This window comes from Lutjanus erythropterus, chromosome 18 (genome assembly GCF_056507025.1).
Source record: "Lutjanus erythropterus isolate fLutEry1 chromosome 18, fLutEry1.hap2, whole genome shotgun sequence".
NCBI lineage: Eukaryota > Metazoa > Chordata > Actinopteri > Lutjaniformes > Lutjanidae > Lutjanus > Lutjanus erythropterus.
The window spans coordinates 32473274-32495043 of record NC_139334.1 but is presented as its reverse complement, the minus strand read 5'-3'; the positions used below and the strand labels follow the sequence as shown (position 1 = coordinate 32495043).

Genomic DNA, 21770 nt, shown 5'->3' with positions numbered 1-21770 from the left:
TGATATGGCTCCACACACAGCACATTTAGCTTCCGTGTTGAGTCTCCTGAGGCAGCTGTCAATCAAACGTGAGCTGACACGCCCACACACACTTGAAAAATGAAATAAACAGTTTTTTAGCCAGATTTTCTAATAGTTATGAGCGTGGATTTTCATTCAGATGTTTATGCTTAATGAGAAACTAGACTTTGATATCATGTATGCATTTTTACTAATTCCAATTTCATAAGCTTTAAATAACATTAAAAACGTTTTTGTTTCACACTAGAAGTGTACCCTGACCTCCTGTGTGAAAGTCCTGTGTTTGTTTGATCCATCCTTCAACCTCACCTTCTCTGTGTGTGGACATTCTCATTCTTTATACGTCACCTGACGTTTTTTTTTTTTTTTTTTAAATGGGAAGGATCGGTGCATCACCTACATGCAAAATTGGCCTCAGGCGTTTGCACTGCATCCAATTTCAAAGCCTGAAGTTGTGTTATTTGTACGCAAATTGAAAAGAATAGGTTGCTTGAAGACAATTAAATGGCATTTTGAGAGAATCTTGCTTCTGTAATTTAAGGCATTTTTCTCTCTGGGACATTTGGGACACAGCACAATGACAATCCGCTATTGACAGAGCAGCTATTTGCCAGAATGAGTAAAAAGGCAGGTTTGTTTAAAAAAAAACTTGTGATGACTGTATTGATTGGACTTTTTAGTTTCACCCACCACTGCAGCACAAGTTCACCTTTCAAGATCAATGGTTTTTCCAAAGTGATAGATGTCCAGGAAGTCCAAATCCTTCTTTTTAGGGTCAGTTCACCCAACTTTTAAAAACCCATATATTCTCACTCACACCATGTTGTCTCTTGCTTTAGTTCCACAGGTTTTGAAGATGTCTATATCCGCCACCAAGCCAACACAATGAAGATAAATGGAATTTTGTTTACAGCTATGCAGTCTTTAGTCCACAATTGCCTTTCAAGGAGACATATGTCTTGGCACAATTACACATGTAGAAACAGAAATAAATTAAGTGGACAGCAAAACTTTTCTGGTAGCTGAAATCAAACTCTGGGCAAAAATAACACATTAAACTCGTAATAGTCATTAACTTGATCTCCTAAACATGAAGTACACAGCCTTGAAATTTAGTGACATAAATGTCCAAATTTAGGCAGTTTTGTTCTTCTCACAGGTTTAAGCAGCAAATATTTTTTAAAACAAAATCCACCTTAGCCAGCGTGTCGTAACTATGCTGAAGTGCCACCGCTGAAGATCTATGTACTTGTGTTGTAATTTAACCGGAAATTGAATGCCTTATAAAAGTATATCATGTTCATTTAGAAAATATCGTGCAATATTTTTTGAGCAACACTCTTTAGAGAACAGTGTGTAGGATGAAAACATACTAATGAATATTATATCCCATTATATCAATTTAATTGTCTCCAATATTCTGCCAATAATTTCCCATGAATAAATAAAGTTGACCTTTCCCTGTTAATCTTACACACTGGACCTTTTGCCCTGTTACAATACATTTGGCTGCATTTGCTTTGCAACAGATCTTGTAACAATTTTGAATGAGACAGTTTATTGAAGATTATGGGAACCACGTGCCTTTTGAAGAGAACTGATGCTGTCAGCAGGTCAAATTGCTCACTTTGAATGGCCATTATAATTAAATGTTATGCCAAAATACTGAAGGGAGCAGTGTCATACGTCCTGTCTGCCTCTAATACTAATGGCTAACTTTAGCACTGGATTTACCTAATTTCATAAAGTATATCACAGATCTCACAGTCCAATCTGACTGTTGACATTTCTCTATGCGTTACATTTACTGGAGAGATTGTGGTATGTTCTTAATGTTGTGTTATAGGCTTTTGGGAACTCTGAAACACTTTTCTTCCGTTGTGTCTAGAAAGGCACCCTTGATCTGCAAAACCCTCACTGCGAGATTTTCTGTTCCTGCCGTTGCTTGTACAAACGTCAAAATGATCACTCCTGTGAGATCTTTTGCGGGTCAGGGGTTCTTTTCAAAACTCAACCATCTTGTCCCAGATTTGGCTTTTAGGGGTTAAAACGCAATATACAACACTCTGAAACAGACATGGAAACCAGCAATAAAACAGACATAGACAAACAACCACTACAAACTGTAATAAAAACAAAAGTGACTGAAAACAAACAACTATAAACATAATTGAGATAGATAACAGCCACTAAACAGCAATTGAAACAACAATGACAGAATACCAACAGCCACTGCAAACATCACTTAAAACTACAGTGACTGAACACAGACAAACAACCACAATAAACACTGAGACAACAACGACTGAAATCAACAATTAAGAACACTGACAAAATATGACATACATATCAAATATGACATACATCTGCGGTTGCCTCTGGCTACATCGTCACATACAGCTGTTATCTCACTGATTGAACGGTTTTTGGCAAATCCAAGCGATGCGCCACACAAAGGGCAGCAGCGCTGCTTAGGTGGGCGCCATTGCTCTCTCCATAGGAAGACAATGGAACAGCCAGCACATCATCATGTGTAGGGAGCCTTTTGGGCCTGGGCAATATACCTGAAATACTTATCATGATAGTGAAGTATTTGATGATATCTTGATATCTAGTCTCATATCACGATACAATGTCCCTTCAAGTCAAGTCCATTCACCTCCAGTGTATTGGGATGGAAGCAATAATCTGAGAGTCAGATGTCTCGAATTCTGGGCAAATAAAATGTAAATATGATTTGGGGGTACCAAGCGGCTAATGAGTCAGCAGGAGTCTTATTTGATGATAGAATTGGAGGAAATAGAATTCAGAGATTTTCCTATAAGTCTACCAGGAAATCAACATTTCTCAACTAGTTATTTCTTTAAAGAGACACTTCCCTTCTTTTATAGCACCGAGTACTCTTTGACACCCCAAAGTTTCCCCCACAGCTCCCCGAACTTGTGTTGGGGGTATAACATTTTAGCCTACAGTTTATGACATGATTGTAAATGCCAAGAAATATTACCAAAGTAGGTGAAAAGTAATTTATCATTTCATTAAATTTTACAACTTGTGTGTGAATGTGAGCGAGTGTTTCCTGCGTCTAATATAATTATTCTGTATTTGCGTAATGGGACAAAGGTTTTTACACAGCATTAGAGTGTGATTCAGGCACATTCAGGAAAACTCACTAACAATAATGATAAACATGATGATAACTCCTGCGCTCCACTGTTGATTGGTTTCTGGTTTTATTAATGGCTTTATCTCCTAACTAATGAAATGCCCTAACTACTGCTGGTGCAATAAAAGGCAGTAATACACTAATTACTAATTAAATAGGCAGCTACTCGTTTTGTCAGTAAGGATTGACTCACTGTGGGTCAGACGCAGCCCAGTCCTGCTCAGGGTTGTCTTCTGTGAAGCTTCAGGCACTGCTAAGAGCTGAACATAGTGTGCTGCAGGAGTGTGTGTGTGTGTGTGTGTGTGTGTGTGTGTGTGTGTGTGTGTGTGTGTGTGTGTGTGTGTGTGTGTGTGCGCATGGGAGACACTCTCCTGTGTGAGCTGAATAGATGATCAGTGTGTCTACAAGCCAAACTGGGCTACTGCTGCAGCACACCAATCCTCACCTGATAAAGGCAGACACACACACAGGCACACACACACACACACAAGCATATGCAGACGCGTACACCTTTGTGCACGTGCACACACACGCTGGAGCGGGCGTTATCTCCAAAAGAAAGATAGACTTGGCAAACATATCCATAACTGTAGATAGCTGCAGATGGGATCTCTTCAGATACCAGATAAGTGTGTGTGCGTGTATGCGTGAGTGTGTGTGTATGCACCAGCGTCTAATCTGTGTTTTTGCAAGGGCTCTCTTTTTATCTCTATGTGTGGCTACTAAAATGTGTGTGTGTTCAAGCATTTGTATAATGCATATGCATATGTCTGTGTTTGTCCTGCGTGTCTCATCTTCAGTGTGACGCATGCATGTGTGGGTGTTTCCCTCAGTGTGTGTGTGTGTGTGTGTGTGTGTCTTTGTTGTGTGTGCTCATTTTTCAGAGCGCAGCCAGGATATGGCCTCGGGGCTGCTGGGGGTATTAGGGACTATTTTTTAGAAGGGAAGCGGATTAGGGGAGCGCGGGGAACAGCGTGGCCGAGGCTGATTTCCTGTCAACAGCCTCGGTTATCCCTCAATCCCTCCCTGTGAGGGAACTGGGACCGCACTCTGAGCTGTGCCCCGGGCTCACAGAGGGAGAGAGACGCAGACGAACACAAGGAGAGAGAGAGAAAGGGGATGAAAAAGAGCAAGAGAGGGAAACAGCATTGATAATCTGAGAAATAGAAAGAGAGGGACAGAAATGGAGAGAAGGAAAGGAGGAGAGGTGAAGAATTGAATTGACAAAGAAGTGAAACTGAGCAGCCAATACTGTAAATCCAGCATCATGGACTTTATGATAATGATCATCAAGTCATGTGAACTAAGCTCAAATATAGACGGCAAAGCACCAGATTCCCATTATTGGCACCTGAATACACACAGACACACACGCAGATAGGAATATTTAGCTGTGAATCCCACTGTGAGAATGCTGCATTTTCTGCATCATTTGTGTGAGCATGTGTGTGTGAAAGAGAGATAGAGACAGGCAGCTTCTCTGCATGACTCTGTGTGTGTGTGTCTGTGTGTGGGGTCTGCCTATACGACATATACACAGCATATATGTACGAGTTCACTCCTTCTACACACCCACTATAGTGATATCACTGTGTTTGGTTACTGCTGGTTTCTTCACCCACATGGAGCAGAAGATACATATATGACTGTAGAGTCTTTAATGCAGAGCAGGTTGGGGACCAACAGGGGACTACAAATAGGTTGCGGTGGCACAAAGTGGGGCTAGGCAATATATCAATATTATACTGATGATTATTTACTTATCAAAAATCTCATTGTGTTAATAGTTTGTGAAAGCACAAATAATCATCCCTACAATATTACTAAATCAGTCAACGATATTGTGATGTATGTGAAAAATCTGTCTGGAGCTACATTTTTTTATATTTTTCTTCGAGACCTCACCTTGTTTGGGATTTGGCATCCTTTGTTAGTCTGTGAAGGCTCTGAGATGCAGGCTTTGAAGCACATTTTAGTTAATGAAATATTAAAACATTTTTTTTAACTTGGTTACACAGTTCTACTCAAAAGTCACAAAAATATTCCAAGGCACTCTCTTTTAAAACAATTAAAATGCCTTTATTGTCATGGTAGTGTCATGTTAGACCTTAGGACTTAAGATTTTAAGGTCTAACATGACCATGCCATGACTTGAGTAGTGTCCCTATCCAAAGAGCACCTCAAACAATGTATTGTAACTCTAGGAAGCGCGCCTGAGCAGAGAGGCAAAAAAGCCACATGTGGCTCCCGATTGCTCTGGTTGTAGACCCCTGGTATATCATATTGTCACATGATCAAACTGAGACTTGACATTGGTTAACATCAGTATACTGTACATATTACCCAAAAATCATCATTGTTTATCTGTATGACAAAAATAACAAAGAAAATAAGAAATTCTTCATTTATAAATCATTTTTTAACAATGTATTTATATTTTTTATAGCTAGAATAAGCATAGAATTGTGTTACAGATTGTGACTGGCTATTTTATTAAATAAAATGGAAACCATGACAGAGAGAGGTTGGCCTGTTTGACGGCACATAATGATCCCAAAAATGTACAGAACAATGACCCCAAGATAAGAGGCAATATTGAAAAGCAAAGAAAAAAAATCACTACCTGAAAAAATGTCCTTTATTAAGCAATTAATCTGATATCTACAACATTTTTGCCTTTAACTTAAAGTGCTTTTGCTCTCTGGCAATGAACGCTTGAATTATCTATGTACAAATGCAAAACAAAAATAGTGCAGCATTCAGTCGTCCTTTCATAAAATTAAATAAAAATAATAAAATAAATAAACATGTAATATCACAGTTGATATTTTGCTATTGAGACATTTTCAAGTTCCTCTTTGAGGAGGAACAGGAGTATTTCCATGGTGACCATGTGACTCACTTACAAGGCCTCTGTTTTCTACCCAACACATTGCTGAAGGAGGAATAGAATATTTTTACTTTTAGTACATTTTTTTTAAGTTGAAACACAAGGGAAGAAATAAGGTCAGCCGTATTGATTGAACGTAATTTATAGTCATCCTAGTCCAACCGTTCATTAACTCTGAAGACTTAATTATCTTCAGAGCTATAAATTTAAAAAATACTCAGAGGTGATTTTTTAAGACAAAATCCTTTCAGAGTGGTGGTCTGTGGTCTAATGTGCATCTAATGTGGGGGTTCTTGACATAAACAGTTTGGGAACCCCTGCTTTAATGCGTCCACGCATGACTATAAAATATCCCGCACTTCCCCTACGTCACTGAACTAAAAATGCTGAAGGCATATCTGATAATGCCCGTTTTATTTTTCTTGCGGTCCCAGGGTGTGGAGCGTCCGCTACAACCACAGCCACGACCAGCTGGTGTTGACGGCCAGCAGTGACAGCCGCCTCATCCTCTCCAATATGGTCTCCATCTCCTCAGAGCCGTTTGGACACTTGGTGGATGATGAGGAGCTCAGTGAGGGGGAGGACAACCACCAGGAGGACAAGTAAGAGCAACTGGGGCTAGTGAGAAAAAGGAAATGCTTCTAGTAGTCAAAGTCAGTGGTAATTGCCTTTTTTCCAGTGATAGTGGTAGAATAAATCACAGTATTAGCTGGGACAAATCTTTGGCACACATAAAGTGATGCAACTTACTTTTAAGATATTTGGAATAAATAGATAAATTAGGTATTGAGCTGAGTGTCATCTAGTTACTAATAATGTGTAGGCCATCCCATGACCAAAGCAATATGTTTAAAGATAATCACTTTAAAGAGCTCAATACCAAATTATCTGCAATATTTGTAAGCCTCATAGAATCTTGAGGAAAGCAGATCTGACTGCTAATGCAGGTGGCTCTGACAGGAAAATCTTTTGCATCCCCTATAAAAAATGTTATTCAGTCTGTCTGTTAGATCATGAGATATCTGTTGGACTGTTAGTGATTTTTTCATTATCGATTTGTCTGTGATTATTTTTTTTTAATGAGCCAATTAATTTTTGAGTTTGTAAAATGTCAAAACGTAGCGAAAAATGCCCGAGGTGATGTCTTCAGAATGCTTGTTTTGTCTTACCAACAGTTTGAAACCCAGCGATGTTTAATTTACAGTGGCGTAAGGTAAATAAAAGTAGCGGATTATCCCATTTGAAAAGCTGGAGCCAGAAAATGTCTCTGAAGGTTCTCAGACCAATCATTCACACTCACAATGTATGAGGTGCAAGCACACATGAGGAATAAGTACATTTCCTGGCAGTGGTCATGGTCAGAAGCAAAGACCTGTGGGAATGGTAGGAGGTTAATGTCCTGCCACTGTAAGAGTGTAAAATGATCCCTTTCCTTCTTCTCTGTCATATATATGTATATTTACAATGTTGTCATATTGAAATGTGGCCAACATTTCATATGATGAGGTAAACATACATAAAAGTAATCCCTGTGAGCAACAGTTTTTTTCTGCCTTACACATCAGGCTGACGTGCAGATTTCTTTGTTGGCTATCAGGCACTGCATGCCAATGGAATCCATGAAGGACTCTGATCTGATTCATATTTCATAGAGAAAATATTTTCTAGTTTTTCCTCTGATGTCCTCCAGCTCTTGATGAGTTTCATGATGGACAGATAGCTTTTCTTGTTGTAAAAGTACCTCTTAACCGCTGCTAACTGTAACTTAGCTGCCATTAGACAGCTAGCCATGCAGTTAGTGCGGTCCTATTTAGGAATGCGCATGTTTAGTTGGCTATACAATTAAATGTCCCCACCCACGCTAGTCAGCACCAGAAATACTAGTCCTTTAAAATATTTATCAATGTTTCATTCATGCACGATGCCAGTTATCAGTTGCCTCTAAGATTTTATGCAGCCGCTCGCCACTAGTCGGGGCTGCGGCACTGTCAGATGGCAGCCCCTTTCGCCCAGCGTGTATGCCCTGATCGCCCTGGCAACCACAGATGTTTATATCAGCAAAGTCGAACAGATGAATGTAGACTGCGACAGAATAAGCTGATATATATTCACTCGACTGGAGAAACGTTCCCACATTTAGCACATACACGGACATAAGCCTGCAAGCAGAGCTGCTGCTGCTGCTGCTAGCACTGCTAACGTTAGCCACACTGTCACGATCGAGTTAATTTCTCCATAAAACAAGAATCAGTGACTAAAGTTAGTTCTGTTGTACAGTAATCATTGAAACCTGGCTGCATCATATTCACTGCCCAATATAACTGTAGCTTAGCTGTATGCTGTAGCACACCAGCAAGAGGATGAGGTGGTCTTCGCAAGCAGTGGGTGGTGCCTTTCAGTAAAGAAGAAAATCAGAAGAAAGTGGGCTTTTCAAATAGGATTGTGTTGATAGATAATGCCATTGCGTATGGCAATAGCTGACAGTCATCGATGACAGAGCCCTCTACCATCGCAACATCATGATTTAAAAGCTTTCTGTATTTGAGGTAGTATATCCCTTTATAGTTGCCATAGAGTTGTTGCCAAGTTCCATTTTTGGCACGTGGGTGAGAAAAAAAAGAAGCTGTAGCTGCTGCTCATTGCGCTGTGTCTTCATGTTGTGTTTGTTTATTTATTTTCTTTTTGAATACAACTAAGTTATGGACATGTGGTGCGGAGACGAAGACCCTTTTAGACCCCTCAAAGGTATCATCGTCCATCACGATGTTTCACTGTGGACCTATTTTCAGACACAGGAGCTGAAGCTTGTTTCAGACAGAGGATGAACTGAGAGGCCACATGAAGGGCCAGCGTAAAATAAATAAGGATGTTTTTGAACTGTGAATTATGCAAAGCTGCTCTAGTGGAGTCCCAGAATGATAAATGTTGAGCTGGAAATGAGCATAAAAGATCCCCTTTAAGGTTTTAACTGTCCACAACATCTTGAGGAGCTCACAGGTGAGTATCGTGGTTTTTGTTTCAGAATACTGGATAAACAAGAGGAAAGTAATTTGAAATTGAGTGGTAAAGTATGATCTCCACAGCCAGTTGTTGATGTTTATAAGTATGTATAAACCATCCTTCACTGGCCCACCTGGAGTGTGATTTAATACTTTTGGATGCTCCACTCCCATTCATTTTCAAGATTAGACTTCTTTTTCTTACTCTGAAATCTGCTTTTACCTTATTATCTATGAGTGACTGTAATCATCTTAAAAGTATTTGGACAGTCATATCTCTTCCTTAGTTTTGATTCTGTATTATAATCCAGATGTGGAATGATGGCGCTGTGTTGAGGCACAGACAGTCAGCCTTCATCACATCATATCTGATGAGTTTTTTTTATCTTGTACATTTCTGGACTGTTCCAAGGATCCTAATGAAACAAACTGTGAGACACTAAAACGTGTTGTGGGTTTTGAACTGATATTAGTCCTCCGAAGATTAAAGCTGACTGCCTGAACCTTCACTTTCACATATTTTGACACTCAGAATGATAAAAAGTGGAGAGGTAAAACATTAAAAATATGTTACTGTCAAAACACTTCAGGAGTTTTTCTCTATAGCATTTAGACTCACTTTTAGAGCAGCGGGTATTTCCTCTGTGATGGTTAGCATTCAGTGCTTTTCAAATCTACCACTGTCCTCCATCCATTATGGTCCCGTTCCCCCTCTCATCCATAACTACCGGCTCTTACTCTCAATGACTGACTCTCATCCATAATTATCAACTCTTCTTCCTAATCACCAGCACTCAGCTTTAGTTTTAACCCCTCCACTATACTTATTGACCCCTCTTATACGTACAGTACGTGTCCACTCCACAGTACCTGGACACTACGTATCGAACTCCTCCAGTGGTTGGACTGTTTTCTGACTTTATTTTAAAATTTGTCAGTTCAATGAAGTTTGCAGAAGATGATTACTTTTGAAATAACCAGGCAGCGGAGACCAGGATTTTTGTTCTTGGAAGAGACAGATGGGTGATAAGTCTTAAGAAAAAAACACTTGCAGAAAAGCTTCAGTGCCCCATGTCCTGTAGAATTTCTAGGTATCTGTTGGACATACCTAGACGTATGAACAGCGTTCTTCCAAAAGATATTCCCTCATTTAATGTTCTTATGACAGTCATGGCAGGTTCTTTCTCAACATGTCGCTCGTTTAACTTGGTGACTACTTGTGGGAACTGCTTCTAAGGAAGTGGTTGACCAGTCTGTTCATTTTGTCACATCCCTCGTACCCCTCACGTCTGAGACACACTGCCTACCTCTACCTGTATGTGACAGATACTTAGCTAAACTACTGCGACTGTGTCCATACAGACAGTGTTGTTGTTGCAGCACTGCTACTACCTGCCATGTCTTTCTATATCGCAGAAGAATTTTAAAGGAAATTGAAGAGTTGTAACCAGAAAGCAGTGTGATTTTTGTTTACCCTCATTAAGAAGGAGAGAGAGAGGGGAAAAATACTGCCCAGTTTCTTCATGTCTGTCTTCAGATATAGACACTAGATTTGGGCGATATTGTAAAATTTTCCAAACGACCATTGTCAGGCCATCAATCCGCAACTGGCAATATCTTCGTCCCTTCCTACCGTCTTCTCGGGTCTCAGCTGGTGTGCGCAAGCAGTTAATTCACTACGTTATACACACTGCGTACATTCACCATGTCCAATAACTTACGAAATAAACCTACAAAGTGTCAAGAAATTAAATATTCTAGCACCTATTTTCCTTTTTTAACGGAGAAATCCAACCATACTCCTTCTAAATTCAAGTTTCTCTCTTTTACTGAACTGAGACGAGCTTAATTTGCTCGTTAAATTCTTGGAAAATTCAATTCATTCAAAGAGTCTTATTCTGCAGGCTGTTTATCTCTCACTCCTCACCCAGCTCAGTGCACTCCCGGTCCGGCGAGTGGGTGTGTACTGTGCTGCTAGATGAGAGTGCAGTGCAGAGCAGCAACCATGACTCTGCAGACCATTACATTAGCAAAATAAAATGACAAATATCGCCCAAAAATCTGCCCAAAAAAGTGACCAGCGATAGTCCCGTCAGCTCATCATTGATAGGCGATATATTCATCCAATCTCCCAACCCTAATAAACCCAACTGCGTTTGGTAATGCAGGCTAAAGAGTGAGGAGGTCGATGTAGAGGCAGGGTTGTTGGATGAGTCAAACAAACGGGGACATCCACCCAGGAGGCAGGAGTTCATGTCTTGTGTGAAACCAAAAGTCAACGTTATCTTAAGTTTTAAGTTACATGAACTTATGTCATATGACATAATGTAACCCACTTATTTTCACCCAAGCCATGGTCTTTTACTAAACCTAACAAATTAGTTTTGGTGTCTAAACCTAACCAAACTGTGACCATTTCATGTTAAAAGGCTTTCTGGCAGAGATGCTGAGGAGCGTGAAAAAGCAGTGTTGGTGTTTGACATCCAGGGATGAGAACTGGTTGGGTTGACTATTATCTGACTTCCCCCTTTTTCAGCAAATCCACATACCTGTCCCTTTGTAACATTCAACTTTTGCTGATAAGTTGTTATGGACGGTCCTGTACCCTCAACACTCTGTACAGCTGGATTCAGGTCACAGTATGGTGTAATATATGCCATTCATGGAGAAATGTAGAGAATGCTCAAATCACTTTTTCTGGTCATTTTCAAGGCAGTACTATGTGTTGCTACTGAATGAGATCTTGTTACACTGATATACTCATTGATGTAAATTTCAGTGTAATGCAATACAACACTTCTTTATGCTTGAGGCAAAGTCCAGCATTTCAGAGCTCAGTCAAGTGTTCTCACATGAACCCTCTTGTTCTTGTCTTCGACAATGAATGTATACGAGCAAAGCACTCAGAGTGTTTTTATTTTAGGCTGCGGTCCAGAGGGAGCAGCTACTGTCTGTTTCAAACCGTTAATGTGTAAAATAAATCCAAATATGTATGTCACCGTTGTCCCTCAGGACTACTTACAGCAGCGGGTTTGGGAGAAATTTGGGATTTGAGATCATAATTCTGAAATGTTATTTATCGGCACATTGTTGTAGCAGAGGGAGAAGTGTCTCAGCTGTTTGTGTACTGAAGACGAGGAGAAATGGTGAATAAACAAAGTAAATATTCCCCAGTCCTCAGCAGGTGTGTGCGCTGTCCACAACATTAAGTAGATACACGATACAAGCAGAGGGAGAGAGACAAGGCATGTTCTCAGTAATGGTTACTCACTCCACAAAACATCTAAATATAAATTTATATCTAAACAAGCTGTTAAAGGTACCGTGCGGAGTTGTTGACCACTAGTAGTGCTCTGGAGCAGTGTTTTTACAGGAGGGTCCACTGTCTTGGGCTTTGGGAGACAGTGATTTTTTTTTTACCACTTTATGGACCAAACAGCTAATCAATTAATTGAGGAAATAATCAACACGTTAATCGAATAAAAAAAAATAATTGTTAGTTGCAGCCCAACTAGAGTCACACACTGGGGCAGGATTGTGCTGGTGTTATTCAGCAGTGGTGGAAAGAGTACTGAAAATCTGTACTCAAGTACAAGTACTGTTACATTGCTAAAATATTACTCAATTACAAGTAAAAGTACTGGTGTTAGAAATATACTTCAGTAAAAGTACAAAGTATTTGTCTCAAAAACTACTCAGAGTATTTGTTACTTTTGACCGTTGATGTCATAGTCACCGCTCCAAACAAGGGTTGCAAATTTTGTGCAATTTCCTGATGCAGTAGTTGAAAATGCTACTGATTAATTATTGATAATTTATAAAATACAAAACACATTTTTTCCCTAATTTTCTTTTCTTCTATTTTTTTTCTTTGCCATGACTATTGATTAAATATCAATGAATACATTTCTAATTGGTTAAATTCTTAATGGCAATAAATCGATTAATGATTAATCATTAACATCCTTACTCCAAATCTGTGCTGCAACTGCATTTTTGTTTTGTTTTTCTTCCATATGTCCTGGTTTTCATTGGCCCGTTTGTGATCAGATCACCTGATTGGCTACTAAAATGCAGGTGAAAGGTTGGGATATTAATTCAATCTACTCATAAATTTACAAGTACCCCAAAAAACTACTTAATTACAGTAATTTGAGTATTTGTAATGAGTTACTTACTGAGTTACTGAGTTGCTGTTATTTGGTTCACTGTAAAAAAAAACAACAAAAAACAAAAAACAAAGCTGGCATAGTAACAGGGAAAAAGGTGACTATTGTTAATTTGTAAGAAAATTCCACAGAGAACCTTCAAGTATTTTGAAATATTACATTTCAGAAAAAAATGCAATAAATCAAACATTATTCGATTAAAAAAACAAAAGAAAATTGTTTGTGCCCGTTGCAAATATGCTTCAAAAACTGACACATTTTCACATAATTCCTGACACGAGAGAGGGTGCGTCATAAACAAGTAGAATTATGCTTACGCTTGTCAAATGACTGAACAGCATCCGAGACCACACACCATCCCAGTGTTGTAACTGGGGAGGCTGCGCCTGACAATCAAGCCCATTTTTACAAGGAGTCAGGATTTGAACTTCTTTTAACTCTTTTGACATTTTTCCCACAATTACTTCTGTCACTTTTTGTGCAGCCAACAATCAAATTGGAATGATTATCTTGCTGTTCTGACTCTACTCTGTGATGGTAAGACTTTTGTTCCACCTTCAAGTAGGGCCATTCAGAAGCACTATTAACACTTGTGCCTTCAGACATGGTTGGATGACACTTTGTACAAACTAGCTCTTTTTTCTTTTTCTTTCTTTGGATACTCTCCAACACTGTGCAATATTAAATACCACAGTATTTAAGTGATACCACCTTGATGCTGGTTGTGTCATACTGTATTTTCATATTTTACATTGGCTTTGTAGTAAAAATCAAGAGGCAACACAACATAATCAAATTTACTACCTCCACGTCTTACATTCATTGATGGTGAAGACACACACGGACCTGCATGAAGTCTGCAATATGTGATGCATTCCTTCCACTTTCTGTAGCTCACTTCTTTGTATGATGTTTTTGTGTGTGTTTGTGTGATTTCAGAAGCAAGGAGCCCCTGAAGGACAGCGTGGTGTCCACCTATGAGGAGCACGAAGACAGCGTGTACGCAGCGGAGTGGTCGTCAGCTGACCCCTGGCTGTTCGCCTCACTCAGCTACGACGGACGCCTCGTCATCAACAGGGTCCCCCGCGCCCTCAAATACCGCATCCTGCTCTGAGAGGGTGGGGAGGGACAGGTGATCTGAGTGTGTGTGTGTGTGTGTGTGTGTGCGTGTGTGCGTGGTAAGATTGTGAGAGAAACACATCCTTTGTTACAAAAAGCTGCTCACAGACATTCCATTATAACTCAGCACAGTAAGTGTGCTGTGCAGGACACTCACTGCATGTGAAAGCAGCAACGGTAAAGACTGTGTGTCTGTGTGTGTGTGTGTGTGTGTGTGTGTGTGATCTAAATATACTGTAGTCCACATGTTCCACTTACAACTGTAAACAATAAAACTTCTGGCTGTCCCAATTAAAGTAAAAAATGACTTGTCGATAAAGGTTTTGACATGATGTGCTCCTTCATGTTAGCAGCAATGAGAAAGGAAGTCATGAAAGATGAAACATCTCCTGCTTCAGTCATTATGCACATTTTTATCTCCTGACCTTTTTTTGTCCAAATCTTATTTATTCTCATTTGTGTTACTGACATTATCTGTATGAAACTACTGGTGTTTACTGGTGCTGAACTACCAGTACCAACATGCCCTCTTTTTATTTACAAAACGGTGAAGACACATTATCTGAATAAGTGAGAAAGACAGAGGAATGAAAGTTTAAAGAAATTTAATTTCAACTCTTTAACCCCAGTGGCAGTTTTCCAAGTACTCAAGGATACTTGTAGTATTTTTCAACCCGGGTCCTATTTTGAAAGTTTTTGCTGTCAAGAAAATTCTGTGTAGAGTTGCAACAAACTATTTTCATCATCCTTGAAGCTGATGATTATTTTTTATCAATAGACCTTTTTCACAGCAGCAGTTTTCACGAAAAATAGCCAGATAAACACAGATATTACTAATGATGCTAATTATAGTTCTAATCCAGTCAGTTCAAACAGTCAGGGTGCTGCTATTGTGCATGTAGGCTCACAAAATGGAATGGGACCTTTATTAATTTCATCAGTAACACCTGTGTTTACCTTAATATTTCATATGAATATGGTTGCTGTGAAAAAGGTGTATTGATTAATCAGAAAACTTGCATTTTTTGGGCAGCAGAACAAGCTGTAAAGTTGATATGACAAACTTGACAAACTGCTGTTTGGTGCTGGCCAGGCTGCATACAGGGGGTTTATCAGAGCTGGAAATGAAGTTGGTGAGAGCGGTGAAACTGAACCAAAACAGTCCAATTTGAAGGCTGTAAAACCAAAAAAAAACTTGAAGTGTTGCTCTCAGTACAGTCTGAATGACCAAAGCAAGGTCCAATTGTTAAACCAAGAAAGAATTAAAACACACAGGGTTCCCTCTGCTCCTTTTAAAAGGCCTTAGAATAAAATCAAAGAAATTAAGGTAATAAATTGTCTTAATTTACAGTAAATTTGCTGTAGCTATTAAATTTGCTCATGGTGCGTTTCAGGCTGATGGGAAAACTGTCACCCATAGCAGCTTACTGTAATATGACCAAAAGCATGTATCTGTTAGCTTAACTTATTAATGATGAGAGACTCCGCCATTAATAGAAGCTTAATGTTTTTGTCGTCTGGCTGTGTGTCATCTTTTTGTTATTGTCAGCCGTGGTGGCTAGCTAGCTAGCATGATAAAATGCAAGTTCACTGACAAATGTTTGGAGGAAGATATGTTTTGGAGGTGGTTAGTGCCGGCAGGAAAACAAAACGAGGAGCAATTTATGCTGAAAGACTTTCACGTTAGGAACCACGCAGGTGAAAGCCGCTGAATCACATAAATATGAGTAGAACCTGTGCTACACAGCGACAACTAAACTTTATTCCCATTTCAAATCAGTCACTACAACCAGCAGCCTGTCACCAGGGCAACACTGTTTGTCTATATCATGGAGGAAAAACACGTGATGTCGTTTTTGTTATGTTGTTGTTATCATCGCTGTGCTTCATACTGTAATATTTCATACTGTTTTTTTCTCTTTTTTTTAAAATTCAGTTTGAATTGGTACTTGGTAGTACTGACATAATTTGTTCAGTACCCTTAAAAGTACTGAGTTTGGTACCCAGCCCTACTTTTAAGGAACTATTATGGTGTCCCTTAAAATTTTCTGAGAAAAATGGCTGCCAAGGACCTTTAAGCAACACGCAAAGGAATACTTAGGTATCTATGGGTAAATACTTGGAGATTTAAGGGTTTTTGCTCACTTTTTCCTAAGGCATCCTTAGATGAAAATTTTAAGGGAACCCTAGCTGAAGTGCTTTTATACAACCAGGCACAGAACTTCAGAGTGCTTTGTTAACTTTCTTAACCAGATATCAAATTTTAATGCCAATTGATTTAACATGAACTGGTACTCAGCTCACCCTTGATACCAAGTTGGGTACCTAACCCTAGTGAGTTGGCACCATTCGTTCAAGTCAAATGATGACTTGGGTCTTAAATTATATTTGTTGTAGTTAAAAAAAAAACTGACGTGGTGCAAGAAGCCTGACAGCGCACATCTCGCCACAAATGAGCTGCTGACAGAAAATATCCGCCATGACATCACTGATCGAGGTGTGACGTGGAGCATTTTAACCTGTGCAGAACACAGAGTACAGCACTTGTTTTGTGCTTGATTGTTCTGTACTCTTTGTGATTCCTTTCCTAAGACTGTAGATGTACAGTCTGCTGTCTTCTGGTGTCTTCTCTCCCCTTGTCCCTCTGCCCACGTCTCTTTTCTCCTCTCCCTCCATACAGCTGAGGCTGGTCGATAGTGACAGTCCGAGCCTCTGTTATGGCAGACACCATTGACAGGCCTTTTAATTGCAGCTTGACTCTATGCATCACACATTCACACACTCTCACACACACACATACACACACCAGTGCCAAGGGAGGGGCACGGGCACTTCATTAGCTATGCCAGTCGGGGCAGGCAGTGCCGCGGCTGAATACAGAGTACATTCGGCTGTCTAATCAGAGAAGCTGCTCACAGACACACAAAGAGCCACACACACACACTCAAAGACACACACACATAAAACCCTTGTTACCCTGCAGTCAATTATTGAGAGGAGGGATCAGGGTGGAGATACAGAGGGATGGTGAGCGCTGAAAAGGTAATCGCTGAATCTCGTCCATCTGGAAGCTTGTGATGCTTGTCACAGACTCACACAGACACACACATGCACAGATACATACATGCAGAACTCATTGTCATGACTCTCCCATATGAGGAGATGTGAGGGTGACAAGCATGCGTGCCAAGGTCTTATGTGTGCTAGAGTCAGTGTACATATCAATATATGTCACATAGAAAGATCATATTAAAAGACAAATGGTTGATCAGAAAGATGTTTCCCCCTCCTCTACACAATATCCAGATGATAATGCAGCTCTGTGACCCATCCATCAATGCACCTGCTAATAACAGCTGAGTATTTGCATGTGAATCGATGAAGGCACCTCTTTAGTATTCCTGAAAGGCTCGCCCTGGACAAATTACACTAAGTATGATGCATCGATAGTCAATGTGGAGATTTTGAGATATGTTATTGCTGACACTGTAAATAAGTACCCAGCATGCTCTGCTGGATTGTTTTAGGCATATACTATAACTACTATAACAGCATTTTCCCGGCCAAGAATAACACACGATGGTGGCTGGTGGATGAATCGGAAAAGATAATCAAGACCTTTCTTTCATCCACAAATATGGAATTAATAAATAATTGTATTTTTGTGTCATTTACATGTCATTTAAATTACCCACCAATAACTTTGAGCACAGCTGCCTAGAAAAAAAAAAAACACACTAGCCTCATGCAAATTTAAACACGCATACAGTTTCTGTATGTGACAAATCCCCAAAGACCTCCCAACAGTGGGATTTAATTTACCACATACACACAGCTTCAGTGCAAAGCAATGTAAACAAATATATCCAAAACATAAACAGGACCAAGCTTACATATATGCACCAATTAGTCCTTCATTAATAAAACATCAAATTCATAAATGACTGATGTATCTTTAATGCACGACAAATACAAAACATTTTTTTCACAGTTCTGTATCGCTTAAAGATGCATTCATTGATTTTTGGCCTCTAGGGGGCAGTGGACTGAACTGAGAAACAACACTGGCTTATTATCAATTACAGAGATTATGTATTTTTTGTATTTTTTTTTTGCCAATTAGCATCACTCCAGTTACCTCAACAAAAAGCCAATGGGATTTTTACATGGGTTTTTGGATTATTGTAGAAAATAAAAAGAAACCATGCCCGTAGCTGCTAGTAGTCCCTCCTAGTACACTGATTGGCTGCACCAATTTTGGTGCCAGTCACAAAGTGACAACTTTAAGCCTGGCAAGATGGATTCTCTTGTGATCTTGTGAATCTAACTGCCTTGCAAGATAAATATGTAACGCCATAGAGCATTAGATATTTACCTTGATCCATGCCACAAGTGCAAAATTATAATAAGACAACGACAAGTGATGACGGGTGCTGCACTGTAAGTTAATCAGTTGTTTATAAATCTGTTAATGCTCTGTCAATGTAAAGTTAAGCCCGTTATTCTGGGGAAAAAAGGCACTGCTCTGAAAATACACACTCTGGAGTTTGAGTTCAGTGGCTGCCTGTCTCACTGCTGCCAGACTCTATTAACATTTTCCTCAATTTAAACGTTATAAACATCTTATTCTTCTAAAAGATTATTAATGACTTCTTACAACTCACAAACAGACGCTAACTCATTTGATGAACATTCAGCATTAATTTAAACTCTAATTAACATAAAATGGGCATGCAAAAACAGACATTCTGCACCAGACCTTATTTCAGGCATCTAACATTCATTCAAAAAAAAAAAAACAGTTTGAGACGAGGTAACTAGAATAACATCAGCATTTATTTGGAGTTGTGCGTGTGTCGACATCACAAATGTGAGTAAATCAAATATTCTCTCCTCTTGTACCTCTACACTGTCTCTGCCAACTTCTGAGAAATATCTGTCTCTGTATCTGCTTTAGATTGAGTAAAGCAACAATCAATGTGTCCCAACACAGAAATGTGGTATTAACCACCTAGACAAATTTGAATGATTTTTTTAAGCATATAAAATAAAGTGTCAAAATCAGGATGACCTGAAACATGGACGCTCCATGTAGCAGCTCTGTTGGACATGTCTTTTTTTTTTACCTTCTGTGTCGGGTTGTTGGAACTGAAGTGAGCTGAAGTGAACTGCTGGGCTGATTTGGACTGAGAGAGTCACTGAAGGTACGTTCATAACTGACCATTAGGGAGGTTTAGGGGTGGGGAAAGTGGTGTCGGTTTCAGGGGCTTACATAGTGTTGGGGGACCATGGCTCCGGCATGTTTAGAAGAAAAACTCTCTTTCTCCTTTACATGAACTTTGAGTTTTAAAGGCTCTGTAGAGCTGAGAGGAATTAACGGAGTTGGTTGATAATTTTCTGCGGGTTCATGACCACGAGTGACGTCTTTCCTATTATGAGCACGTGTCTGGGGAGCTTTATGTGCCAGCCGGCCGGCCAGCCGGGCTTCCTCAGGTCATGAACCTCTTGACCTGGAATAAGAGTTGACAGTGTTGTTGTGGCTGCTGGCAGCCTCACGTGAGTTAGTGCACTCGCCTGGGAAGACACTCGCATGAAACTGAGAGAAACTGACTGAAATATTTATGTGGCTGAGAAAGAGGATGTTGTTTTCCTAAGCAAAGAGAGGGACTCTTTACTGGAACATACTTTCCACTATGTGGATGTGCTGTGTGAAAAAATTATGGAAGCGATTGCAACTCATGTTCTAGGCTAACATGAAATTTATGAGGAAGATGCCACAGAGACATAATGTATAAAATGAATCATTTCAGAGATCAGTGAGTATGACTGTCTATATTTATTTATTCTTTCCATTGTGTCTCTGTGTAAATGCCATGGATGCTGCTAGCTGTTTCATATATTACTTCATTTTTACTCCATCAGACATAAGCCTTACAGAGGAAATGTAGCACACTTCTAAAACACAAGTGTTTGTGTAACGTCTTGAATGGCGGTAATTGTACCTGAGGGTCACCTGGGTGTCGTCCTCAAAGGGTGGAGGCGGAATTGGATTCAGCTGCTGTGGAAATGAAATAAAAAAAAATTAGATTTCATTTAATTATTTATTCATGTTGGCGATGCAATATGGAGCCACCTGAGGTGTTTGTGTGTGTGTGAGCGGGGGTTTCAGGTGATTATTACCTCGGAGAGTTTGACTCATTTGCATGGAGGAGAATTTATATGACCCCTTGAAATGAAAATTATACACAAACACGCTGCTCTCTGCAGGAAGAGGAGAGAGAAAGACAAAGGAAAGAAAGAGTGACTGATAGCAGGAGAGGGGGGTCTGCTGAAGGTGCCCGCGGTGAAGAAAAAGAATGGCAGCAGCAAGACAGGTACTGTATGTTGAGGATCGTGTGTGTCTGGAAGAGGGAAGCCTGATTTTTCCTCGCACAGATCCAGCATTTATGTTTCTGTTTAAAGGAACAGTTTGGATTTTTTTGAAATGGGGCTGCATGAGGTACCCCCTCAGTTTGGAGAAGCAGCAGGAGTACCTGTTACCGGGGATTTCCACCAGATGCGGCTTTGTGACGTCGCATGTGCGCCGCGGTTTTGCTCCGTCATACGAGTGACTGTAATTCCCATCAGCAGCATTTCAGCAGTAGAGTGTTTTGCCCATCTGATTATGTTTACTTGTTCTGATTTTGTTGATTATGTCCTCTTTCCTTGCCCTTTGTGCTTCTACCATGGATAAGCAGGCTACATAGTTAAATAGTTTATTTTTTGTCTGTCTATATGATTGTGAGTCTGCATGGGGTCTTTTATTTTGAAAATTAACCTTATTCTCCCCGCTTTTTCCTACCCGTTCAACCTGCTCTGAGCTAACTGACGCAGCATCTGTCAAAAATGGAGCGAAGCGCTGAGCCGCTTCTGGGAAGCATCTGAAACGCGCCGCGGCTCTTCTGGTGGAAACACAAGCATTGCCTTGAACGGCCGCGAATTGGCCTGAGTGCCGCAGTGCAGCCGCACCTGGTGGAAATTAGGGGTTAGTCACACATCCCAACCCAAATACATTATTTAGGAAAGAACACATAAAGCAACGAAAGCAGATAATTCTTTGACCTTAAGTTGCTTGTCATTATTAGGGAAAAATAATTAAGTTAATAATGTAACATAGTAACGTAAAGAATACTACTTTTTACTTTTATCTAAATACTTTTTTACACAAGTATGTATTATATTGAAGTACATTGAACTGCAGTAAGATTAACACAACATGAAACATGAACACAGCATCATTTTTTCCTTCAACTTAATCATATTTATTATATGTTTACTGTGAAGAGTTCTTATGTTGAATGTAAAACACAATCTTTTGATTTATAAAATATTTTTCTGTTTCTTATTGTTCAGTGTACTCCATGCCA

General features: G+C 39.7%; 1 protein-coding gene across 1 annotated transcript in view; it reads left to right on the top strand.

Annotated features, from left to right (window-relative positions):
- The window catches only part of eipr1 (EARP complex and GARP complex interacting protein 1), an 88782-nt gene extending 74094 nt beyond the window's left edge, over window positions 1–14688 (top strand). The window contains exons 8-9 of the mRNA XM_084743066.1: window positions 6512–6679; window positions 14185–14688. Of these exons, the coding sequence (XP_084599192.1) occupies window positions 6512–6679; window positions 14185–14359 (343 nt within the window). The 3' untranslated portion in view covers window positions 14360–14688. The remainder of the gene's footprint in view (window positions 1–6511; window positions 6680–14184) is intronic.
- The last annotated feature ends 7082 nt before the right edge of the window (window positions 14689–21770 follow it).